General features: G+C 57.5%; 2 protein-coding genes across 13 annotated transcripts in view; one reads left to right on the forward strand and one right to left on the reverse strand.

Annotated features, from left to right (window-relative positions):
• LOC100451616 (maestro heat-like repeat family member 5) overlaps nucleotides 1–8,691 on the reverse strand; it is a 78,606-nt gene extending 69,915 nt beyond the window's left edge. For 10 of the 11 annotated variants that reach the window (XM_054518926.2, XM_054518927.2, XM_054518930.2 and 7 more), the window contains exon 1: nucleotides 2,504–3,186. In XM_054518926.2, coding sequence (XP_054374901.2) covers nucleotides 2,504–2,583 — 80 coding nt within the window. In that variant the 5' untranslated portion in view covers nucleotides 2,584–3,186. Of the gene's footprint in view, nucleotides 1–2,503; nucleotides 3,187–8,369 lie in introns of those variants that run through there. The other variant, XM_063726852.1, reaches the window with a different exon arrangement.
• Nucleotides 8,692–11,009: 2,318 nt separating this feature from the next.
• On the forward strand, nucleotides 11,010–16,248 carry C7H8orf90 (chromosome 7 C8orf90 homolog). 2 transcript variants are annotated; one of them, XM_054518931.2, is made up of 3 exons: nucleotides 14,753–14,937; nucleotides 15,266–15,475; nucleotides 15,735–16,248. In XM_054518931.2, exons 1-3 carry the CDS (start codon nucleotides 14,920–14,922, stop codon nucleotides 16,077–16,079), a joined length of 573 nt encoding a protein of 190 aa, XP_054374906.1. In that variant the 5' UTR covers nucleotides 14,753–14,919; the 3' UTR covers nucleotides 16,080–16,248. The 2 variants fall into 2 exon arrangements, with proteins under 2 accessions (XP_054374907.2, XP_054374906.1); XM_054518932.2 differs by lacking the exons at nucleotides 14,753–14,937; nucleotides 15,266–15,475 and adding an exon at nucleotides 11,010–11,147.
• Nucleotides 16,249–25,548: the final 9,300 nt, after the last annotated feature.

Below are 25,548 nucleotides of genomic sequence, written 5' to 3' on the forward strand. Positions count from 1 at the left end.
TGGCTTTATTTATGATATCTCCACACTGAAATAATCCAAATGTCCCTCACCCTGGGAATGTATAAACAAACCATGTCACATTCACACTAATGCTACTCAGCAACAAAAGAAGTGAATCACTGATAAACACAAAAACATGGATGCTCCAGGAGGGAAACCAGACTCCAAAAGCTACATGTAGTGTCATTTCACTTTTATGACATTCTGAAAAAGGTGAAACTACAGACAGAGAGCAGGTCAGTGGTTCCCAGGGACTGGGAGTTGGAGAGAGTTCACTACAAAGGGACGGGAGGGAGTGTCTGGGATATGGAGCTGTCTGGGCGTCATGTACCCACCGCCATATTTTGTTTGTGATGGTGGGTCCATGACTATATACATTTGTCAAAATTTGAGAGCTATATGCTAAAAATAGTGAATTTTGTCATCTGTAAATCATACTGTAATTGAAAAAAAAGACACATAAGAACAAAAATGGTCTCTCTGCCCTTATTTCGTTCTGCTCTCCCCTGCTTATTCCACCCCAGTGATGGGACGCTCCCACCACCGGGTGCACGTCTACCTCTCGACCTTTGTGTGGCCACTCCTTCCGTCTGGGGAACACCGTTCCTCCAGGTGGATGCCTGGCTCAGTCCCTCACCTGATTTTAGTCTTTGCTCAATTGTCACCTTCTTGAAGAACTGATTTAAAATCCTCACCCCACACTTCCCCCTCCCCACCCTCACTATTTTCCATTTCACTTTTTGCCCTGTAACATCATATCGTTTACTTTCCTGCTTCTGGTCTTACTGGCAGGTCTCCCTACCTGGAATGTAAGGCATGAGGGCAGGGTCTTTATCTCTTTTGTTCCCAGCAGTATCCCTGACACCTAGAACACCTGGTCCACGTAGCAGGTGCTCAGCAAATACTGGCAGAATGAAAGGAGTGCTTCATAGCAGGTGATGTATCCGGAGCCACCACCGGCCCCATCCTGGCCTTGGATATGGCACTGTGACAACCCTCCCACCTCTCCAGGATCCAGTCCGTCCCCTGCAATCATCACATCAGATCCAGCTTCCCAAATGCCTGCTGGTGGACCCTGTGAGGCTCTGCTTCCCTGGCCCCTCTGCCCAGAGCATGTCTCCTTCTCCTCCTTTCTTTTCTGTCCCCTTGCCAGGGCTGTAGGAGGACACCCACCAGGCTTCTCCATCCCATAACTGCATCAGAGGGTTGGGGTTGCCTGAGCAGCTGCATTTCTGCACATCTGAGCTCTGCTGTCTGAAGAGCTCCAGAGCCTGCGTCCTGGAGATCACGTGTTCTGACATCTCTTGGCATCTCAGGGCCAGGGTAGCTCTGGGGAGGCCCTCAAACCCTGCTCTCTTGACCTTGAGAGGTCAAGACACAGTTTACCCCTTCTGGAAGCCACCTCCTTCCTGTGACCTCTCAGAAAACTAGCCAGTTCCCTGATCCTGGAAAGGGTGACCTTCCAGACAGACCTGGCTGCGGCCCACTCTGGGAGTGGGAGTGAGGATCCTGTTGGAGCTAGAGCCCAGCTTCCCCCAGGCACAGCAGTGGTCACGGCATGGGCCGCAGGCACCAGCGAGGCCCGTACCTTGTCCCTCCAAACCCACATCGCAGCCCCTGTGGCTTCGAGTTAAATGCATTTTTAAAAATAGAAAAATGATGTGAACACACTATTAGCAAACATCTGCAGAGGAGTACTCTTGGCTTAGCAGCAACAGAAGCTATGGCAGAGAAGGGAGGCCTGACAACATTCAAACGTGGACTGCGAGGGCCGGAAATACCTGAGTTCACAGGCAGGTACCGAGACACTCCCGGAACAGCCACTGCAGGCAGTGTGGATTGCAACCAGGAATCCTGCTCTGAACCCATGGCTTGGCTATGGGCCCCAGCCCGGGTGGACGAGTGTCTGGACAGCAGAACCTGCTTTGAGTCCCCATAGAGGGGGCGGGCAGGGCTCTGGGCTAGGGGCCAGACAGCTCTGACCTGCCTATCGGATACAGGAAGGTAGAGATGCCCTTTGTGTATTTCCAGGTTCCTGGGACACTGGGGTTCCCTGGGGACCCTGGAAGGCTGTGGAGGAACCTTCCTTTATTCCTGTCCCTTAAATCTCCGCAGAAACACTGGCTGTGGTATCATCTCAATTCTGCTGAATAGAAGCCGAGGCTCAGAGAAGCAGGTGGACGGTCTGTCCATCCATTCACTGACCCGTTCACACAGACACAGCCTGCAGGCACTGTTGGCAACACAGGCCATGGTCCCTCTGGCCCTCACACAGGTGCAGGCTATGTGGGCAAGGCCCTCACTCCAGTTGAAGCTTCCGCCCTCCTGGCCTCCTCTCCTCCAACCGGATCCCCACTCCAATCCCCGCAGGCTGCTCTTGGGGGCAGGACACTCCTTCCTCAGCACAAGGAGCCCTGGACGGCCTGCAGGGAGGCTCCCCTGACGGATGAGGAGGCCAAGTACTGGTAGGGGGTCAGGGGGTCCCTGCTGGGGCTGAGCTGACCTGGAGTTTTGGGACACGGCTGACGACATTCTACCCGTCGGGGTGCGGCTGTGTGGCCTTTCAGAACACTGCCTGTCCATGGTTGGGGTGCAGTGCAGACCCACAGGAACCCACCACTAGCTCTGGCCTCACGCCTGTGAGCTGGCCCTGTCTCCAGCACTGGCCCTCCCCCGCCCTGGCAGGCCTGACCTCACCCCTGAGGTCACAATGGTTCCAGTGTCCACAGCATCCTTTCTAGGGCCTGTCTGTGTTGTGGGGACAGCAAGTGTGCGTGTGTGCCTGTGTTTGTGGGTGCGTGCTCAGACGTGTGTCCTCAAGGGGTTCCGGGCCTGCCCCTGCCTTCTCTGGGCCTCAGTTGTCTCTGGGAGACCCGGGGATGATCCGGCTTGGGCCATTTGTTTGCTAAGTCCAGGTCCCTGTGCGGGTGGCAGGTCCCGGGGCTGGAGCTGTGACTTCCCCTCTGGGTCTGAGTCTGAGCACCTGCGATGTGCTGGGCTCCCCTCTGGGTGCGGGTGCTTGCTGCCTCTGGGATCCTCTCCAGCCGAAGGAACCAGGAGCGGGGACAGCCTGGGAGCTCAGCCTGTGGGGCTGGGCAGGCTGCCCCGAATCAAATCCAGCCCCCTCTCTGCTGACCGCGTGCCCGGGAACCTCGCCGTGCCTCACTGTGCACTCCTCCCCATCTGTAAGACTGGAGCAGGTCCGAGGGTCAGAGGGGCCGCTGTGGGCCTGGCCCTGCTCACCGCCCTGGGATTGGGGTGGAGCTCAGAGAGGGCCAGGAGCCAGCGGCTGGTCGCACAGCAATCACTGGTGGAAATGAGCCTCAAACTCAGGTCCCCAGACCCAAGTCTAGGGTGAGGACGAGGCCCCTGGACCAGTGGCACCCCCTCCCTCCCCGCCTGCTCCGCGACCCGGCCCCCGCGCGGCCGGCAGATGGCGCTGCGGGCCCAGGCAGGACTCACGCTGCAGGAGGGCAGCGGCCTGGACCGGGGGCCTGTGAGAGGCACACGTGCCACCCAGCCCACGCGCCCTCCCCGCCGCACCCTCCCTCCAGCCAGGGACCCGCAGAAAGGGCGTCATGGGTAGGGGTGCCTGGCGTCCCACCGCCTTAGGCCTGGGGCTGCAGGCACTACCCACTGGGGGCAGTGAAGCCAGAGGGCGCCACGTGGGTCCCACCACCAAGCCTTTGCCTTGGTCGTTCCCCCTCCTGCTGTTCGCCTGCAATGAGGAAGGGGCCAGACTCAAGGGCCGGGCAGCTCCCTGGCCTCCCAGGCTCCTTCTCTCTGTCCCTGCCCAACTCCCCGAGGTTCCTAGGCTGCAGCCAGGTTTGAGGCTTTGTGCAGTGCCTTCCTCCTGGAATGCGCCCTGCCTCCCACTTTCCTAAAGAAACTCATTTTTGCCCTTTCCTATTTGTCCTTGGAGACCCCCGCCCAGGCCGCCTCCTCGGGGAAGCCACCCTGATTTCTTTGGGCTCCAATAGCATTTATTCTCGAGGCGGTTTGTTCAACCGTGCTGGGCTTGACTGGGCGGCGGGGTGGTGGGGGCTGTGGTTTGACTGGAAGTGACAGGAGGGGCCAGGTGGACACCCATGCCCCTCGTCCAGCTGGGTCCCACCACCAGCTCCCCTGGCTGCTGCCCCAAGGCCTGACTCTGTGAAGTTCCCTTCCCAGGAGACAGTCGCCCTGTTTGACCAGTGGACACCCCCACAGAAGACGTAAACGTAAGACCTGAAGCTGTAAAACTCCTAGAGGAAAACAGGGGAAATGCTGTTTGACATGGGTCTTGGCAATGATTTTTTGGATTTGAAGCCAAAAGCACAGGCGAAAAATCAAAAATAGACAAGTGGGACTACACCAAACTCAAAAGCTTCTGCACAGCAAAGGAAACAACAAAATGAAAAGGCAGCCTACGGAATGGGAGGGAATATTTGCAAACCCTCTCTCTGATAAGGGGTTAACATCTAAGATATATAAGGAACTGCTGTCACTCAATAGCAGAAAACCAAATCAGTCAATTAAAAAGTGGGCAGTGGATTTGAATCGACATTTATCCAAAGAAGACAAATAATCAACCGGTATATAAAAAGGTGCCCGACATCACTAATCACCAGGACATGCAAATCAAAGCCACAGTGAGATCGCCTTGCACCTGTTAGGATGGCTGGCATCAAAAAGACAAGATGGCAAGTGTTGGTTGGGGTATGGAGAAAGGGAGCCCTTGTACCCTGTTGGTGGGAATGTAAAATGGTGCAACCAATATAGGAAACAGCATGGAGGTTCCTGGGAAAACTAAAGATAGACCTGCCATCTGATCCAGCAATCCCTCTACTGGGTTACAGCCAAAGGAAATGGCACCAGGATCTTGAAGAGAGAGCTGCACTCCCATGATGGCAGTGGCTTTGTTGAGGATGGCCAAGATACGGAAACGCCCGCAGTGTCTGTGGTCAGATGAATGAAGAAAGAAAATGTGGTATATACACACAATGGAATATTAGCCTTTAAAAAGAAGGAAACCTGCCATATATGACAACAGGAATAAACCTGGAGGATTTTATGCCAAGTGCAATAAAGCCAGACCCAGAAAGGCCAATGCTGCTTGATTCTGCTTCTATATGGAATCTAAAATAGTCAAAGTCAGAAGCAGAGAGTAAAATGGTGGTTCCCAGGGCGGGTCGGGGGAAGCGGAAAGAAGGCATTGCTGCTGAATGGGGATAAAGTTTCAGTGAAGATAAGTTGCAGAAGTCTGCCGTGCCACATTGCACCCATAGTTAACGAAGCTGCACTGCACACTTAAATGTTTGTTAAGTGCGTAGATCTCATGTTAAGTGTTCTTACCAGAGAAAAACAAAAACGACCACCACAAACAACCACCACTGAGCACACCCGACCCAGCCTCTAGTGGCAGCGCTGGGATCCCCAAGAGGGGCTGCAGGGTCTTGAGGTTGGCCCTCCCCTAGCAGCTGCAGCCTGGCGGGGCTCTGGACTCTTGCTGGGGCTCCGTGCTCGTGGCTGAGGGAGTCCCTGTCCTCTCTGAGCCTCCCTACCGTCAGATGCACAGCAGGGATGGACTGAGTCCCCTCCAGGGGGACAGAGAGAGTGTCCACCTCCTGGCCCTGGGTGGTCCCCATCCTGCAGATGGTTGATTTCCTATGCCAAGATTGCCCAGGGAGGGTCCCACTGGTGGCTCTGGGGTCCACGGGGTGGGGCAGCCCCGGTCAGCAGCAGGCCCGGGTCCCCAAGCTGGGACACTGCCCATGGGCTCCTCCTCGCCTTCCAGGGCTCCCCTCCTCCTCCACACCCCCTCCTACGCTTTCACAGAAAAAAGAGTGGAGAAAAGGCAAAAGAAAGAGGTTTTCTCCTCCGCTTTCTGAAAATGAGATTTTAAAAATAACTCCTGGTGGGGGGAGCACTGGGAGGGGCCTTTCTGGGGAGGCCAGCCAAGCCTGCTCTCCCTCCTCCGTTGGCAGCCACCTCCCAGGGCCTTTCCGGGGAGGCCAGCCGAGCCTGCTCTCCCTCCTCCATTGGCAGCCACCCCCTGGGGCCTGGGGCTTGCATGCCTCCACCTAGAGGCTTCCTCTGCCTGGCCCCCTTCTCTGTCCCTCAGGAAGGCAGGGCCTTCCTGACCTGCTGGAGGAGGCAGCAAAGGCCAGTGTGTAGTGGGGGGGACTGCTGGGGGGGGTGATGCTGATGGCGGAGGAAGGAATGTCAGGCCGTGGCCCTAGGCAGGAGAAGGGGGCTGGCTCCTACAAGTCCCCAACATTTCCTCTGTCTCGCCGGTGCCCTTGGCCTCCTCTCGGCTCACTGCTCACCAGCCACAGGCCTCCTGGGCTGATGTTTCATGGTCCTCAGGAGCTGGGGCTTTTCCTGCCACGGGGCCTTTGCACACGCTGCTCCTAAGGCCTGCCTACCCCCTGCTTCAGCGTCATTCCTTGAGAGGCCATCTCAGATCACAGAATGGACACAGAGTGTCCCCCCAACCTCAACATTGTCGGAGCTCCCGGCAAATTTCCCTTTCACAATGGCATTTCCTTCTGGGTTTCTCTCTGTTGCCCTCCCAGCTTACAGTAGAGAGGCTCCGGAGGGTGGGCTGGGCACAGATGCTCTTGCTCCCTCACCCCGCACTCGGGCTCTCGTCATTCCTATTCTTCACCTGCCATCACCTGTGTTTCTCTCTGGGAGGATCTCTGGCCACTGCTGAAGCTACCAGGGAATCCAGCTTTCCTGGGAGCAGCCTTTGACCCGTGATTTGGGGGCGGGGACAGACGGCTTAGCCCTGCCCCTCCGATGGGGTGACCCAGTGGGATCAAGCCCTGGTGGCTTCCAGGATGCTGAGTGCTTGACAACGCCACTCTGGCTTCCCACCTTCCGAGTCTCTCTTCCTCCCCCACCCCACAGTGTTTCCTGGGATCACGTCCCAAGAACATGCCTGCCCTGAGTTGCTGCCTTGGGGTCTGCATGGTAGGCAGAAGAAATGCCCCAAAGTGTCAATGTTCTCATGCCTGGAACCTGTACTTATTACTTTTTATGGCAAATAAGGACTTTGTAGTTGTGATGAAATTAAGAATCTTTAGGGACATTATTATCCAGGTGGTCCCCCAATGCAATTATGTGTGGCCTTACAAGAGGGAGGCAGAGGCAGGTTTGACTACAGAAAGAAAGGAGGCTGTGTGGCCCTGGAGGCAGAGGTTGGAGGGAGGCAGCCACCAGCTTCTGGCAGAGGTGAGGAAGGCTCCGGCCAGAGCCTCGGGGGTGAGCATGGCCCTGCTGGCTCCTTGGTTTTGGCCCAGGGATGCGACTTTAACCCAGGATGGTGTTGATTAGTTACAGCAGCTCCAGGAAGCGCACCCTCGGCTGCAGGGGAGCCCACATTGAGACGCACTGGATCGGCTTCATTCTTGCCGCCAAATGAAGGTTGTCCCTCCAGATGCTGGGCACATGGTCACCCAGGAGTGGATGGCATGTCCCAGCCTCCTTTGCAGCCAACAGGGACCACAAGACTATCCTCAGTCTTGGAGTTTGAGAAGTGGAGTGGGCAGTGCCCTGGAGTTTGAGAAGTGGAGTGGGCAGTGCCCTGGAGTTTGAGAAGTGGAGTGGGCAGTGCCCTGGAGTTTGAGAAGTGGAGTGGGCAGTGCCCTGGAGTTTGAGAAGTGGAGTGGGCAGTGCCCTGGAGTTTGAGAAGTGGAGTGGGCAGTGCCCTGGAGTTTGAGAAGTGGAGTGGGCAGTGCCCTGGAGTTTGAGAAGTGGAGTGGGCAGTGCCCTGGAGTTTGAGAAATGGAGTGGGCAGTGTCTCCTTGTGTTCTCCATAGGAAGCTGCCAGCCCATGACTGCCTTTGCCCCTCCCGGGCTGGGATGCAGTACGTGCCGCTGCACCTTGGCCTCGCAGATAAGGACACCCACCCCCAGGTGAGGGCAGAGCCACAGGCCAAAGATCCTGGGCCCCTGAGTGTCCCTATGGAGCAGAGCTGCCCTCAAGGCCTGCAGTGGCCAGACTGTTGCAGGAGGGAGACAAGTGTTCTGTCTTGTTTTAGCCACTGTATTTGGGGGTGCTTTGTTGCAACAGCTTAGATGTCTCCCTGACTGATACAGCTTGGTTTAGAAGCCACCAGCCAGCTGAGGCGTGGTCCCCAGGAGGTGCTCAGTGGTGGTCTGCAGAATGAGCATGTCAGAATGAACTGTTTCTTCCTCTCATGGTCACACAATGATATTGATAGCTGAGCTGCCATTCAGGACCGTAATTCGGCCGGAGCCCACCAGGCTAAGCTGAAGTTGACCTGCGCTTGCCTTGAGAATTGGTGTCGGGGCGCCACCTGGCTGGAGCACAGGAAGGTGGAAAACACATGCGGGCTATGTGAATACAGGACCACACTCACCATGGCTGACTCTGAGGTCCGAGAGCTGGGTGTGCTCCTGCCTACAGGTGCCTGGAGGGCTGGGCTTCAGCCTTCCCATCCTTCTCCATGCCTAGCTCAGAGCCTGGCCCAGCAGGGGCTCAGGAAATGTTCGGGGGTGGAGGCTGGACGGGGCACTGGGACGCTGCTTCTTGGGACTGCGGATGGCGCTCAGGGCCTGGACGGAGGAAGCAGAGGTCGTAGACCTCATGGCTGGAGGCCAGATCCCGGGCACGCTCCACATTCCTGAGCACTGTGCCTGTGGGGGCCATCCCAGCACTGTGACCTCACTGGGGGGGGTGTCACACAGGACAGTAACGGGAAGGAACTGTGCACACATGCTGCCTACCAGCACCTGATCCCACTCTGGGGGAACCGATATCCCCATGAGCTCTTTGTGGCTGGGGCGAGGTCTGACCTGCTTCATAGGCACTACTGGAGTTGCTGAAGACAGGGACTGCTGACCCGGGCTCTGAGGACTTCAGGAACGCCTGTGGGAGTCCCGTGGTCTGGAGGGACAGGCCAGCTGAGGCTGGATCAAGGCCTCGGCTGCCCTGAGGATGCTCACAGGCTGCAGCTGTGGACACCTGCAGGGCCCTGGACAGGCAGGGCCCTGGACATGGGACCATGTGCAGGCGCCACGCGTGCGGGAATGCAGGGAGCTCGATTTCCTGTTCCACGTCTGTCGTTTTATACCAGTGAATGTGAGACACACATGTGCCTTTCAGAGCAGTGCCGTGGCAGGTTCCAGGCCCAGCCCCGCCCCCCATAAGATCGGAGGGTCTTCAACGACAAAGGTCCCATCACGAGGTGGCCAGGAAGTCAGGCCTCCAGGGTGAGGGGAGGTTCCAAGGCCAGGTTGACTTCCAGCTTTGTTTATACTGTATTGTCCCTTCTCAAAGGTCCATTTATTTCTCTGTTCACCTCAGGTCTTCAGCCCCATTTCATAGATGGGCAAACGAGGCTCAGGGAGGTGAGGAGGTTGCACAGCCCACAGGTTTCGAGCGTCCCACTCAGAGCCTCGGCCTCTGCTGGGTCTCCTGGGCTGCACCCCAGCCTTGCTGGAGGTGGCGGAGGGCGTGGGGTGTGGCTTATCTGGGGAGAAGGGTTCCAGCTCACCTGCTGGGGCTGGGCAGGCCTTTCTTTAAGTCTGGCCCAGAGGACGTGGCCCAGGCCTGTCCTGAGGGGTTCTCAGGGGGGTGGGAAGACAGAATGGGTACAGGGTTTTGCTATGACAACCCTGGCCTTCCCTGCCTCCCACATACCCACCTTCCTAAGTCTGAGGCTGGCACTGACCTAGGAATCTCAGCGGAGGGAGCTGGAGCCTGAGCTGCTCAGAGGTGTGGCCCCGAGGGGCAGGGCCCTGGACATGGGACCATGTGCAGCCTGAGGTCATCACCAGGACACATGGGAGCCCATGGGAGGCAGTGGAGGGACCATATCCAAACAGATGACTTCTGATGGGGGTGCCAGCCAGGCCTGGGAGGCTCTCAGGTACAGAGCAGGCCGGGTGGGCTTCCTGGAGGAGGTGGTATGAGCCAGAACCTGAAGGGGGAGCACGAGTCTGCATTGCAGAGGAGAGTGGGAAGGGCACCCTCTCAAGGCAATTGCACAGAGATGTGGAGGTGCAAAAATACAGAGACCAGGAGAGGGGAGGAGGCCCCTGCTCCCCAGTCAAGCCCCGTCCTGTCCTACGTCACAGCCCTGCTGTATTAGAGGCTGTGGTAACAGAGAGCCTGGCATGAGTGACACTCAAACACCAGGGGCGTTGACTGCTCGATCACATCCCAGTCTGTGGCTGGGGTTCTCCTTGTGAAGAGCCAGGCCCCAGCTCAGGCCCCTGGGAGCACTTACCTTTCTTTCCCTGAGGCCATCTCTGGCTGCCAGGCTGCTTGCAAGCCACACCTGCTGGGGACACAGCAGCCCACGGCTGTTTGGGCAGGCGGGGTAGCTCTGAGGCCATCCCCGGTAAAACTGTGCTAGGATGTGTCTTCCCAGGCTTTGTTCCCTTCTCTGTCTCATGTCCCCACCCCTACCAGCACTTGATCCCACTTTGGGGGAACTGATATCCCCATGAGCTCATTGTGGCTGGGGCGAGGTCTGACCTGCTTCATAGGGACTACTGGAGTTGCTGAAGATGGGGACTGCTGACCTGGGCTCTGAAGACTTCGGGAATGCCTGTGGGAGCCCCGTGGTCTGGCGGGACAGGCCAGCTGAGGCTGGATCAAGGCCTCGGCTGCCCTGAGGGCACTCACAGGCTGCGGCTGTGGACACCAGGCTGACCCGAGGCGAGTCAGGAGGAAGAGTGCTGGTGGGGACAGGCTGGCGGTCTCTGGGTGCCAGGTTCTCATAGTCCCTGAGCAGGACAGGTGAGCAGATGTGACTGGGGATTGATCTTGGAGGGTTCCTGGGTGCAATGGGAAGGGTTAAGGATGGGAGGCTGGCCCAGAGGGTGGCCCTGCAGGGTCCAGGCGAGGGGCAGGGTGCTGGGTGAGGGGCTGCAGTGATGCCCACAGAGAGGTTAGTGCACAAGAGGCCACCGAGCCCACAGGTCCCCACTCAGCCTCCCCCACAGCCCCAGCCCACTCCTGAGTGGAAGCCCTTTAAATGCAAGGTTCTGTCCTCCCCTGGGAGGCCCCTCCCTGTCTCCTGGGCAGCCAAGTAAACAGAAGCCTGTCCCCCGGGCTGCTGGCATGGCTTCCTCTTGTCCTGGGACCCCCAGCCCGGCAGGTCTGCCCCCTCCTTCTGTAGCCACTCCAGGTGAGACACTTGGTGAGGGAGGGGAATGGAGGGGAAGGAGGACGGGGCACCTGGGGCTCTGAGAATGTGGGAGCAGGAAGAGGCCCTCTGACCCATCTTCCAGAAGATGCTCTGCCAAGGTCATGAAAGAAAGTGGCAGTGGGGCTGGGCCAGGATGGGGGCATCAAAGCCTCCCTGTAAAGGTCCTTCTCCTCCCTACCCTCCCCAATGCTCTGATGCTCTGAAGTCCCCAGGGAAGGGGTTGGCTCTCTTCCTGAAGCCTTTGGACCTATGGACCTGGAGGTGTGCAGGGTCCTTCTCACTCTTTAGGGCCCCTTCCAGATCATTCTGCCCTTGCCTCTTCTAAAACCCAGCTCTGGATCTCAGAGGCAGTGGGAGGGACAGCCAGCCATCCATTCACTCACCCATCTATCCACCCATCCACCCACCCATTCACCCACCCACCCATCCATCCATCCACCCAACCATCCATCCATCCATCCATCCATCCATCCATCCATCCATCCATCCATCCATTCATCCATCCATCCACACTTCCACCCACCCACCCACCCACCTCTCTCCCCACCCATCCATCCACTCATCCACCCACCCATTCACCCACCCACCCATTCATGCATCCATCCATCCATCCATCCATCCACCCATCCATCCACCCACCCATTCACCCACCCAACCCACCTACCCATCCATCCATCCATCCACCCATCCACCCACCCACCCACCTATCCATCCATCCATCCACCCATTCATCCATCCATCCACCCATCCACCCACCCACCCACCTATCCATCCATCCATCCATCCATCCATCCATCCATCCATCCATCCACCCATCCACCCACCCATTCACCCACCCAACCCACCTACCCATCCATCCATCCATCCACCCATCCACCCGCCCACCCACCTATCCATCCATCCATCCATCCATCCATCCATCCATCCATCCACCCATCTACCCACCCACCCACCTATCCATCCATCCATCCATCCATCCATCCACCCATCCACCCACTCTTCCACCCACTCACCTGCCCACCCATCCATCCACCCACCCACCTATGCATCCATCCATCCATCCATCCACCCATCCACCCACCCACCCACCTATCCATCCATCCATCCATCCATCCATCCATCCATCCATCCATCCATCCACCCACCCATCCACCCACTCCTCCACCCACTCATCTGCCCACCCATCCACCCACCCACCCACCTATCCATCCATCCATCCATCCATCCATCCATCCATCCATCCATCCACCCACCCACCCATCCACCCACTCCTCCACCCACTCATCTGCCCACCCATCCACCCACCCACCCACCTATCCATCCATCCATCCATCCATCCATCCATCCATCCATCCATCCATCCACCCATCCACCCACCCACCCACCTATCCATCCATCCATCCACCCATCCACCCATCCACCCACCCACCCACCTATCCATCCATCCATCCATCCATCCATCCATCCATCCATCCATCCACCCACCCACCCATCCACCCACTCCTCCACCCACTCATCTGCCCACCCATCCACCCATCCACCCACCTATCCATCCATCCATCCATCCATCCATCCATCCACCCATCCACCCACCCACCCACCTATCCATCCATCCATCCATCCATCCATGCATCCATCCATCCATCCATCCATCCACCCACCCATCCACCCACTCCTCCACCCTCTCATCTGCCCACCCATCCGTGCACCCTGCCCATGGTCAATGCCTTCGCTCCTGAAGACCCTGGCCCCTGCCCTGCCCTGTCCCTAGCTCTCCTGTCATCCTATTGATGATTTCTCTCAGCCCCTTGGACTCCTCCAAGGATTTTGTCCCCTCACCCAGCCACCCGCCCCACAAACTGTACCCAAACTGCAGTCCCCTTGTCCCCACCGCACTCTGGGGATTCTCGCCCCAGCTCCTGCCCTCGAGGGCCAGCCCCAGCACTCCTTTAGTGAGATGGAAGCCCACAGTGTCTTCCACCTGTCTGGCCTCCTCCACCCCTGCTCACATCTTTGCCATGGCTTCTGCCCCCTCGCTGGCCCCCCTCCTGTTTTCTTGTACTAGTTTGGCAGCCCCAACTCCCTGCTGCCCTTGCCTGTGCCCTTGCAGTGGGCTGCAGCTGAGCGAACTCTGCCTTGCTAATGCCTGCACTTGGCCAGGGCTTCAGCAGCAAGGAGGCTGGCTCCGCTGCCCTCCCTGGTCTGCCCAGCCTCTCCTCACCTAGCAACCACCTTGCACCTTCTCTCCCTCTAAGCCCCCATCCTCTCTCTCCTCACACTGTGCTGCTGGCCTTGCAGCCTCCTTCCCTGAGAAGCTGAAGGCACTGGAAGAGGACTTTGCTGGTGCCCACCCACTGTACTTATGGCATTGGGCACTGTCCACCCCGGCCTGCTCCTGTGAATGCCCCATCCCTCCTCTCAGCCAAAGGCAGCATTCAGCTTCTCCCATTCCATCTCCCAACTCATGCTGTCACTCCAGCAACTCTTCACCCTCTCTCTCCTGCATCACGATACCGCTCTTTCCCAGGTTGTTCCCACTGGCATGAAAGCATGCTGCGATTTATCCTGTCTCTTGACCCCACTTCCCTTCCAGCTCCTGCCCTACTTCTCTGCTCCTCATTCAGAGCCGAACCTCAGGAAGGTCATTTGTCCTTGCTGCCTCCACGTTCTTCCCTCTCATTTGCTCTTGAACCCACTCTCACCGGGTTTTAATTTCCAGTGCTTCACTAAAGCAGCTCTAGCAAAAGTCATCAGTGACCTCTGCGCTGGTAAGTCTGAGGTCACTTGTGGGGCCTCATTTGATGTGAGGCGCCAGCAGCACACGGCTCAGGTCCCTGCTCCCACACTTGGCTTCCAGAGCTCCCACACTCCCATCACTGCCCGCTCTCTCTTGGTGCCCTCACTGGCTCCTCCTCTCCTTGACCTGGTCAGGAGGGAGGACCCTAAGCTCTCTGTTTGCGCTTCTGCCCTTTCTAACCCCACTCCCGCAGTGATTCATCTAGTTTTGTGGCTTAAACATCATCTCCCCAGTGTCTATGTCCAGCCTCGACCCCTCTACAAGCAGAGCAGTCTAGGCTCTGTGTGAGCCGGATCTTCTCCAGCCTGGGGGCTCCATTCTTAGCCCCAGCATGGCGCTGTCCACGGTGCTGATTTAGGAAAGTACTTCCCATTGATCAAACAGCCTGGTCAATGTCATCTCATCTGCAACTGCAGCAGAACAGGGTTGGTTGGTTCCATTTTCAGAGGCTCTTGGAAGGTGAAAGACTAGCCCAGGCCCTGACAGGTGGAAGGAACCCCACGTCTGTGCTGCTCATGGCAGTAGCTGATGGCTCAAACAGAGCCTGCCTGCCACACAGTAGGTGTTCAGTGAATATTTGTGCAGAGGGAAGAGACTCTTAATCAAAAGGCCCTTGAGCCGGGGGCGTGGCATAGTGGAAAGTGATTGCCCAGCCCAGGGCTTCAGCTCGGCATCTGTGTATGACTTCTCTGGGTTTGTATCCTCACCAGTAAAACAGACTGAATATTGTTACCCCTCTCAAGGGTGTTGGGAGAAGGATCTGACAATTCATGGTCATGTTTATCCATTCCCACTTCCTAACCTCCCAGTGTGGCCATCCCCAGAGAGCTGCCTGGTCTGGCTCCTGTGTCCACCTGGGGCCTGACTACATTCTTTCCTGGACTGTGTGCCCAAGTGAGGCCCCATGGCTGCTTTGCTCACTTCAGTATCCCTACAGCTAAGCACATTTGCTAAATGAAGGGAAGAAGGAAGGTAGGGGTCTCTCCTGAATGGAGGGCCTAGATTTGGGCAGGGTGTGGACCATGGGCCAGCAACCTGGGTGCCTTCTGGGGACCACGGATAGGCTGAAGGGTGGCATGACTGAGCCAAAACCAAACTCCCCTTCCACCACCTCTCCCTCCTGGGGCTGCAGCTCCCTCTGGATCCCAGGGTCAGCTGTGTCCAGGCTGCGAGCCAGGCTGTCCCCACAGGCTCCTCCCTGTCTCGGTCTACAAGGCCTGGCGATCTGGCCCTGCAGCCTCTCCCCAGGTGGTGTTTTCCCATCCTCATGTTCATCTTGTCCTCCCCTGGATCTGACCAGACCTTGAAGCTGGGCCCCCAAAGTCCATTCTCTGCACAGCGGCCGGATCAACTTTCAAATGAGAGTGACCGCTTCACCTCCTGCCCCAAGCTGGCCACTGTCTTCAGGGAGAACCTCAACATCCTAAGCTCGCTCAGTCCCCACATGGTCACGCTGGCCAAAGTCTGCAGCCTCCTCGCCATTGGGAACGCTCTGCCCAAAGAGTATTTAGTGAGCATCCCCTTCCCTACACTCAGGACCTCCCCCTCTTCCTGGTTTGCTGGTGCTGTTCCCTCAGAAATGCAGGGCCCGGCCTCGCCTCATCACCAGGTGGCCCTGGCCATCCCCAGCTCTGCCTTTCGAGCTCATTCGGCGGCTCCTTCCAGACTGGCCACCTCTCTTCGCGCCCGGCCTCCTCGTCTCCTGCCTGCGCGGGCCGCTCCGGGCCCTCCCCGCACTGCCGGGCATTCACTGTCCCCTCCGCCCGCAGGTCCCGCGGCGCCCCCGGAGCCCGCCTTCCCGGACATCTACGGCGGGGACGCGCGGCTCTGGGAGGCGCATTTCCGCGGCATCGGGCGCGCCTACCGCGCGCTGGGCAAGCAGGACGACTTCGCCATCCGCGTGCTCACCGAGAACTTCACGCTGCCCTTCCCGTTCGCCTGGCCGCCGGGGCCGGACCCCGCCTGCGGGCCGCTCTTCTATGATCCCCGCGACCGCGCAGACTTCGACTTCCTGCTGCGCGGCCCCGGAGCTTCGCCCCCCGCGCTGCTGCGGCCTCTGCACGCCACGGCCCAGGCAGCGATGCGCAAGCGGCGCCTGGAGCGACTGGCCCTGAGCTACGCCCGCGCGCGGGGCCCGGGCCCGGCCTCGTCCTGCTGCTGCCCGGCCCCGCCGCCGCCTTCCCGGAGCCCGAGGCCAGCGCTTCCGGCGACGGCACCCCCAGGCTGGCCCGGGCCCCGCCGCTGCCTCGAGAGCGAACAGAATAAATAAAGAGTTTCCCCAGCTCTCCCGCGCCCGGCGCTTTTTCTGCACACACTCCGACAGGCCTGGGCGGCTGGGCCTGGCGGGGAAGGCGGACGGTGGGACGGTGGACCAGGAACCCAACTGGGACACCGGACCAGGCCGGGCAGCGTCGGGACTGGGAAGCCGCATGGGTCCGAAGGTGCAGTGAACACATTCGTGGTAGAAACGGTGACGGAGGCAGGCCCTCTTCAGAGGGAGGAGGACCCGGGTACGGTGGGTGGGGGGCCGGGCCTCCACCCTCAGTGCCCACGCCCTGGGACCCTCCCCACAGCTCTGCGGTGGGGACTAGCGTCCCCATCCCACAGACCAGCATACCAAGGCCCCATGCCTCCAGGGAACAGCTGGGATTTAGTTCGCCACATGCAGACACCAAGTCCAGCAGCTTTCCCGTTTCCCATGATAGAGGCGCAGCAGGATGGGGAGGGGGCCAGGAGAAGGGGCGACGCAGCAGAACAGAGGAAGAGAAAAGAAAGGAGTGGAGAGCATGCGTGGGGCAGAGAGACGCGAAGGAGGGGGCACCACAAGGCACCTATCCCTCACTTGCTGCCTCCCCTTCCTGGTCCCTGGGGAGGGGCTGCCTCCTGCTTCCCCCGTGTGGGGCTGAGAGAGTCTGCTGAGCCCAGCGTGGCCATCAATGACCTGGCCTCTGCCCTGGACCACCTCCCTCTGCAGGTGACAAACCCCTGCCAGAGGCCTGGCTCTACTGTGGGCCGGCTGGTGGCAGGGCGGAAGGACGGCATGACCCGGGTATCTCCTCCTCCTCCTCCCCACAGAACACCAAGCAGGGAGGCCAAGTGGCCTTTAGGAGAGGTGCCATGGTCTCGCGCTGGGGAGCTTGCAACCCAGGCGTACAGGGGAGACCACATCAGGTGCAGGTGGAATCCGGGTGTTTTTTTTTTTTTTTCTCTTTTCTTTTTTTCCCGAATCCAGGAGTTATTTATTACATCCCAGTCATGGGGAGAAAAGGTTTCTCCAAGCCCTGGTTTTGCTGAAGAAGCAGTTGTGGATGGGAACACTCATCTCTGGAGAAGGAGGAAACCCTGGGCTGGGAAGAGGCGTCTCCAGCCTCCCCCTCCTCTGCTGCCACCGGCCCCAACTGAGATGCCAGCCCCTGCTCCAGGCTTCTCCCACCCCGGGCCTTGTTTCTTCAATTTTACAGATGCACAGTTACATTGCAATAATAACCATGCATTTGAATCCTGATGGGGCAACAGCAGTAATGACATTATATACTATATATCCTATATTGTAGATGAATTGGGGTCCCCAGAAGCAGTCCCTGAACATGGATTTTGGTGCAAGTGGTTTGTTTGAGACGTGGTCCTTGGAAATACAGGCAGGGAGTGAGGACGCAAGACAGGCAGGGAAAGAAGCCAGGAAGGGTGCGATGGGAGCAACTTACCCCTGCGGGCACTGGAGGTCAGTCCTACAGGGGACCCCTGGGAGACAGTGTGGCGCGTGCCCCAGAGCCGTCCCACCTAGGGAGAGTGGCACCAAGCACTACTACCTCCTTGTCATCACTGGCAGTTTGGCTTACCTGTGGGGTATGCATCCAGCTCCTCTGCAAACAGCAACTAACAGTGACCACTGAGAAATGTTTATAACAATTTGATAGAGTAATTTTATGACTGGAGAGTGTCACAAGATAAATGTGGGGTCTATACTTTGTGCTTTTTCAAACTACATTTTTCTAGAAATTTATTTTTAAAGTAGTTTACAGCAGTGTGGGGCTGTGGCAGATTGGAAACAAAAACCTTGGTCCTTCACCGCTGCTAGTGTGAGAAGCCTGGTCTAGGGGACCCAGACCCAAGGCAAGTAATCAAATAGGAAACAAACACGGTGAAGAAATGCAGTGAGTGCTGTGAAGGACATGAAGAGACTGACCGTACTTCAAATAGGGTGGTGAGAGAGGCGAGTCACCCTGGAGAAGGCGGCGTTGAAGCTGAGGATGGAAGGATGAGGAGCAGCCAGTTATATGGATATTGGGGAGGACACTCCAGGCCAAGGGGGCCGTGTGGGCAAATGCTGGGGAATGAAACAGAGCTTCAAGGGTTAAAGAATGGGAACCAGGGCTCTTTGAGGCTGGAGCAGATAGAGCAGTATGTTATTTGGAGCTCTGACTGGCTTAAACCACAAAAGGGACTAAGTGGTTCATGTAATTGGAACATTCAGAAATAAGATGAACTTCAGGGAAGGTTTGATCCAGGGGCTCAGTGTTGTTATGGAGGCCCAATCTTCTGTGATGCCAGTTCTACCCTCAGACTAGTTTCCTCAGTAGTGGCAACATGGTAGACACAGCTCCTGACTACACAGTCTGTCTGGCCACTGAGAAGGCCAGAGGCCACTGGCTTCCATGAGCTGTCTCAGATGAGCAACTGTATGTCCTGCAAAGCCCTGGGAGCCTCCTCACATGACCCGTGGGTCTGATTGGCTCATGTGCCCAATCCTGAACTATCCCTGCGGCCGAGGGAGTACCATGCATTGATTGGCTTAGGCCTGTGTTGCCTGAATCTGTGGCAAGGGGGTAGGGCGACGTTGGCTGGATTATGACAATAAGGTCCAGAACACTGTGTGGCCCACAGTAGGGGAGCTGACCACCATGTCCAGCACCGCCAAGTGGTATGAACCCTGGGATTTGCTCCAGAGCTGTCTTCTGCTAAATCTCAGGCCTTCCTTCCAGTTAGACCTGCTGCTCCCACAGAAAAGCATGGTCAGAAACGACCCCTGGCTGGAGTCTCTGTCTTTTGTGTAAAGCAGAGTGGATAATCTGTTTTCTCAGCATCTGTTCTGTGCTGTGCCTGATGCTGAGGCTGGCATTCACAGAGGGAAGATGCTTCCTGCCACCAGGAGCTGGCAGATGGAGGGCTGGGAGGGTATCAAGACAACAGACAGCCCGCATTGCCCCTTGGACAACAGCCTGGGCAATGCCTCCTGGGACTCAGTTTCCCTGCTTCCCTCCATCACACAGAGAGAGCCAGGTAGCCCTCATATTGCCCTTTTTGCTATGGCTGCTGGGATGCTCAAAGCACATTTGTGCCCCATTGTTCTGACTTTCCCAGGCTTGCCATTTTGGGGCAGCTTGCCCGTCTGCTCTGGCTTTGTGGTCCCCTGCAGCTGCCTGGCTTTTTTTTTTTTTTTCCACAATGCCTGGATTATAATTGTAAGAATGATGCTTCAATTATTTTTGGAAATTAGGGGGAAATACCTTTTTTGTAAAGTCACGGATTCCAGCTCTGGTTGGCAGCACTTCACTCCCCAGCTTCTTCCCACTGACCTGCCAGGAGACTCTGCCATCTTTTCTGAACAAAACCCAGTGGCCTATGTGGGAATACCGTGGCTATTTCCTCGGGAGCCAGCCACTGCATCATTGGGCCCTGGTGCCAGTGGGGTGGGCAGGGGCTACAGCACGGGCTCTGGGAGATGACAGAACTTGGCTTGCGTGCTGGGTCCTCCACCCACTGACCGGGCAGCCCTCAGCCACCACTGCTGATTTTCGTGCCTTAGTCCTCAGCTGTGAGGGGGAACACAGCAACGGGACCTCCGGGGAGCTGCTGGGGGGATCATGAGAGAGACTGTCGGTCATGCCCCCAGTCCCAGCCTGGCACAGTGAGAGCCCGACAGAGAGAGGGCAGCTGTTTCTCCATGATGGGGCACACTCCCTGCCCCATATGCAGGCTGGCACAGACACCTTCCCCAGGGCTAAGGGGGGCCATCAGCTTTTCCCCAGCACCAGCTGGCCCTTGTGCTCAGAGGGTTCTGGAATCAGAAGCACACATGTTCCCCCTCTTTGCGGCTGTGTGGCCTTGGACAAGCCTCTTGACCTCTCTGAGGTACCATGTCCTCACCTGTAAAACGGGAGCCAGAAGCATGTCTGGTGTATGGCCTTGATGAACTGGTACGACCAGACGGGGACCTGCCCGTGCAGTGTTCTGTAAATGTGGCTATTACTTGTTCCCTTGTCTGGCCACCCCTCCTCTGTCCAGAGAACACATCTGCCTTGCAGGGTGCCTCTTATCCTCCCTGGAGCCAGGGCTGCCGGCTATCTCTTCAGCTCAGCCCGGAACACACCAGCCTTGACAGGGAGCTGGAGTTGCCAAGGGCACAGCAAGGGCATGCTGTTTGACCTGTTCCATTCCCTGTGAGGCGCTGCTCCGAGAACCAGGATAGGCACGCAGGAGGTGCTCAGTATTTTCTGAATAGGCCAATGTGATCTGGGAGATAAGCTTGCTGAGCAGAGGGGCTGGGGCCTCCTGGGGCCCTGCCCATTCTGGGTGCAGGTGGAGCCCCAGAGGGAGGGCAGGAGTCTGGGGCGTTGGCTGGAATCGGGAGGCCAGGTTCTTTCCACCTCCCCAGCTGCCCCCCGGAGACTTCATGCCCTTCGATATTCAAAGGAGACAGGTTCCCCTTTTGATTCTGGGGCCGCTGGGGACAGGGGTCAGGTATCCCCCTCTCCTTGACCCTGCTCCAGTTTCCTGGGAACAGACTCTGAGGAGCAGCGAAGATGTTTAATTAATTGCAATTACTATCTTCAAAGGAAGCCCAGAGTTGAAAGTTGTTCCTAATTACTGTGTTATGATGTTGACCAGCTACTCAAATTGATTGTGTGAGAATTTCCGATGGAGGATTAATTGAGTTGCTGTGAGGACCTACTCTATGTCCCTCCCCTTTAGATGTTCGGCCTAGGCAAAGGCGTGTGGGGCCGGAATGACAGCGAGGGCTGGGACCCGGGTGGCAGCTGCCTGGATGAAGACCTCAACGCCAAGGTCGGGGCCGCGGGCTCAGTGTGACGGCCCGTGGAGTTCATCGCGTGCTTTCTGTGCTGGACTCTGGCACTTCACAGGGGGTGCCGCTCCTCCTGGCCCCTGCAGTGGGTGAGGTCAGCAGGTGACCAGTGCTGGCCGATGAGTTGTGGGCACAATGACATCTGTCACTTCTGAGCCAAAGCATTTATGGCCAGTGTGAGAGCCTCTGAGCTCTCTTTCTGTCTGCCACCACTGGGTGTGCTCAAGACAGTGGCTCCTTCACCACCGGAGTCCTGGGCTGGCCCAAGGCGGGGGACCTGCAGTGTGAGTGAGAGGCGAGCCGTCATGATGCCCAGCCCCTGAGAGTTCGGGAAGGCTTTCTCACAGTGTCATCTAGCCTCTCCTGACCAGCACAGGATGCAGCAGGCAGGCCTGGCTGTGTAATGTGCAGGCCCAGTGTGAAGTGAAATGCAAGCCCATTGTGGGAAAATTACTAAGATTTGGCACGGCAGTGGCAGCACGTTAGAGCCAGCTGGGTCCTTCTGAGCATGGGCCGTCTGTGACCACTCAGATCGCCTCCTGTGCCGTCAGCTCTGTTGCAGACTCAGGTGTCTTTTGGGGTCTGCAGGTGTGGATGTGTGGCTTCGGCTGAGTGGCTTTCTTCCTCTGTGCCTCGGTGTCCTCATCTGTGAAATGGGAGGCTGTGAGGCCCGAATGGGATGGGGCAGGGGTGTGACTGTGCATCAGGGGCCGCAGGGAGGATGAGTCAGGGTGACTCACTTTCCTCCTGTCCTTCTGCCTTCAGGAGGAAGGTTCCTCCCTCAGCAGGTGGTCACCTGTTGCATTTCAGACACGGGTCTCTGGCCTGGGACCCAGCGGGAGCCCCTGCCTTCCTGAACGAAGATGGAGCACAGGGTATGGGGCAGTGCGTGCCATCTCAGTGAGAAAAGTGCCTTCCGGGGCATCAAGCAGGCCTGAGGGCGGGGAAGAGGGGCATCCTTTCCCGCTGGATGGCAAGGAGGCCTCCCTGAGAAGGGGTGCTGAGCAGAGGCCCCAGGGAAAGGAGGGGTCTGTGGAGGCAGACAGTTGCGGGCGGGGAGCCCGGGCAAAGGGAACACGAGCGCAGGAACCTGGAGGCCAGAGGGAGGCCCGAGCCTCCAGCCCACGAGGGCAGAATTGGAGGACGCGGTGGCTCCCGGGACCCAGGCCTGATGGAGGGAACTTGGACTTGTCCCTTGGGTGGGTCTGGAGCCAAGAAATGCCATGATCTCATTCATGCATTAGAATAAGCCTTCCCAAGGGGGTGGTCTCAGCCCCAAGGGGAGTGTTTGGTTCTTGGGGCATGAAGAAATCTCACTGTTTATGTAGAAAGCCCAGACACTTACACGGCACATAAACAGATGCATATTTGTCTGTGGTTTTAAAATTCCATGGTGGGCGGGCAAATTAAAAAAAAAAAACAGCCTATAAAGTTTCTTTAGGTTAGACGGCAGTGATTAGGAAAGCAAGTTTGAGATGCTGATCTGGAAGGATCGTTTTCACCGCCATGGGCTGGAAATAGGTTTGGGGGCAGAGGCGGGAGGCGTTCAGGGCTGTCGTGAGGAGCTCTGCCAGCTCCCTTGCTGGGTGGGTCTGGCGGTGTCAGAGGCGGTGGAGAAGTGGGTGGATTCGAGGGTCCTCTGGAAGGTGGAGCCAGTGGGGATTCCTGAAGGGTAGACACAAACTCGGAGAAAGAGAGGGTCAGGATGGCAAGGCTGGGGCCGGGGCGGTGGGAAGGATGAGGTTTCTGTGCACTGAGATGGGGCTGCTGGGGGCTATCTGGGGAGTCCAAGGTGCCCAGGGGCAGGCGGTGGGCTCAGTACACGAACACTGCAGGCAAACAGCACTCGGGGACAAACATGAACGCTGCGGGCAAACAGGCCAGGGGAGGAGCGAGGACCTGCCTGCTGGTGGCCGAGGCTCTTGAAGGGCCCCTGGAGAGGTGCGCTTGGAGCCCCTGATCGTGGCAGGCCCTCAGGCTTCTCATCTGCAAAATGGGGCAGCTGACTCTTGGCCCCGGGTGGGCTCCCATCCCTGGGGTGGGGCTGGAGTTGCTGAGGCCCATTTCAGGCCTGAAGGCCGGGCTGTTCCTGGGAAGTGATGAGTGCCCTGTAGCCCTTTCATTACTGAACACTATACCTAGCCCTGAAATGCAATCAAGAAGCGAGGGTACCTTGTCTTCTCTCCGAGCCCAGGAGGGATATCAGGGACAGATGGAGGCCCCGGTGGGGAGGCTTCCAACAGGCCCTGCCCTGTGCCACCGAGAATGTGGCATATGGAGGCTTACAGGCTATTCTGACATTCAGGCACCCTCTGGGCCTCATGTGGGCCCCAAGAGAGGTGGGTGGATCAGCTGGCTCCAGACTGATGGCGGGTCAGGGGCAGGCATGAGAACACCCCAGCTCCAGACCTGGCGGACCCCGTCATCCCCATATTTTGCAGTTGGGGAAACTGAGGCACACAGCAATGGCAGGCAGAGAGTGACACTGCAGGTTTCTGGTCCCAATGTCCATGCTGCTAATGACTGCCCTGTGGCCTGGCTGGATCCCCAACTTCTCTGAGCTCTGGTTTCATCTGTGCAATGGGGTGATGGGCACCACTGTCAGAAGATCACTGCGTATTACGGAAGAAGACGCGCACCATGTGTGTGCCCAGCCCAGCTTAGACCACAGGGCTGACCGGGTCTCCCCCTGCCATCAGGGCTTGGGTCTGATGCCCAAGGTGCCTGTGTCCATGACTGCGGGGCCACCCTGGGGTGGGCCTCAGCGCTCTGACCCCAGCCCTGCCCTTGATCATTGGCCACTCCATGCCCTTTGCCCAGTCCCAGGCCAAGGGCTTTGGAAAACATCCCAGGGAGCTCCCTACTCCCTCATTCAACATGTTGGTTCCAAACCCATGAATATGCAGTTGTTGCCCACCCCCTCCACAGAACTTCCTCCACTTCTGCAGCCAGCTTCAACATTAATCACAGCTAATTGCTAGCAGGAGTCGTTTATGTCAAGAGCCATTATTCCTGGGAATAAAGAGACATAAAAGACAGTTCCTTTTTGGAAGCCCGGCGTCGCCTGGGGAGGAACAATGCCAGACCCGGAAGAGGTCCCTGGCCGGCCCCGGCCCACTTCCAGCTGCTCCAAAATGCGTGTGACAAACTTGAGGCCCCGGCCTTTGCTGCGTATTCAGTGAGATGAGTCCATCCGTCATGTTCACGCGCTTCTCTGAAGTTGTTGTGAGTTTCCTTGAAACCATGAGGGTTTTTTTCTTTTTTCCTTTTTTTGGCAACAACAGCTGGGAATAAGTTGACACTTTCTAAAAACTGCCACTTACCGCCCGGAAGGGGCTGAGGGAAAGACACCCCATGCGTGCCAAGTCCCCAGGCCCAGAGCTGAGCTCACATGCCAGATCCTGTCCGTCCTCAGCATCTCCAGGGTGGGCGGCCTCCAGGGTTTTCAGGAGGTCAGTGGAGAGAGAATTCTGGGTAGGAGGAGGTACGGGGTTGAGTTTTATTCACAGGCGTTATCTGTGGGCATTATGTGCGGACATTATCCCTTGGGCTCTGGGCCGGGCTCTCCTCACAGGACCCAAGGACGGATTGAGGGGAAGGTAGAGAGGAGTTTCTGCATGTTGTTCATTTTTAACACTGCTTCCATATTTTCATTTTTATTGCAATAGGTCATAAATCAGTTTATTACCGGGAATATCTGGTTGTTATTTTCTTATAATCAAACACCATGTTTGTCTGTGTCTGTTGATACTGACTGCGGCCACACATGAGGCTTGGGAACAGCGGGTGGCTGTGCAGAGCTCTGGGCACTCTGTGCTTGTGCACATGTTTGCTGGTATCCAGTGCAAGTGCATGCATGCTTCACACATGTGTATGCATGCAGGTGTGCACACCGCTTGCTAGTGTGTGTGTAGACGTGTCGGTGGCAGTACACATGCATACCCGTGTGTGAGTGCCTCGTGTGTGCGTGTGTGTCTCTGGGTGCCTGCGCTCGCTGTGGTTTCTGTACATGGGTAATAGAAAGCTCTTGTAACTCTGGAAGCCCCATGCCTGCCTTGCCCCCTCTGTGTGTCAGGAACTCTTTGAGCTCTGTCATTTTATGCATATTCTACTGAGGGGGAAACTGAGGCTGAGAGGGCTCAGAGGACCTGCCGGCTGGGACATGGCTTGGGTTTCTGATTGTAAGTCTCATCTATGTCCATAAGGACCCCCTGGGAAGGGCAGAGGTGGCTGCATGGTGGATTGGAGCAGCAGGCAGGACGTGGTGTTCTGAGGCCCCTCCTGTCTTTGTTCCCTCGCCTCCTGGTTGGTCTCACTGCGATTCTCACCAGCCCCGCTTCCAGTGCCCACTCCTACCACACCCTTCACAACCAGCGTTGTGGTCCTTCTCCCCTTCAAGAGCCTCTGGCTCCCACTGCAGTGGTTTCCTGGGCATGCACCTCTGAGCTCCACAAATGGCCCAAAGGCAAAATGAGACTTGCAATCCTCCCTGAACTGGC

This window comes from Pongo abelii, chromosome 7 (genome assembly GCF_028885655.2).
Source record: "Pongo abelii isolate AG06213 chromosome 7, NHGRI_mPonAbe1-v2.0_pri, whole genome shotgun sequence".
Classification (NCBI taxonomy): Eukaryota; Metazoa; Chordata; class Mammalia; order Primates; family Hominidae; genus Pongo; species Pongo abelii.

What these genes read in the sequence shown, in the direction of transcription:
- C7H8orf90 (XM_054518931.2), top strand. An exon ending in CTCTGCCCAAAGAGTATTTA is followed by an intron (nt 15,476 to 15,734) that starts GTGAGCATCCCC and finishes CTCCGCCCGCAG; the next exon opens with GTCCCGCGGCGCCCCCGGAG.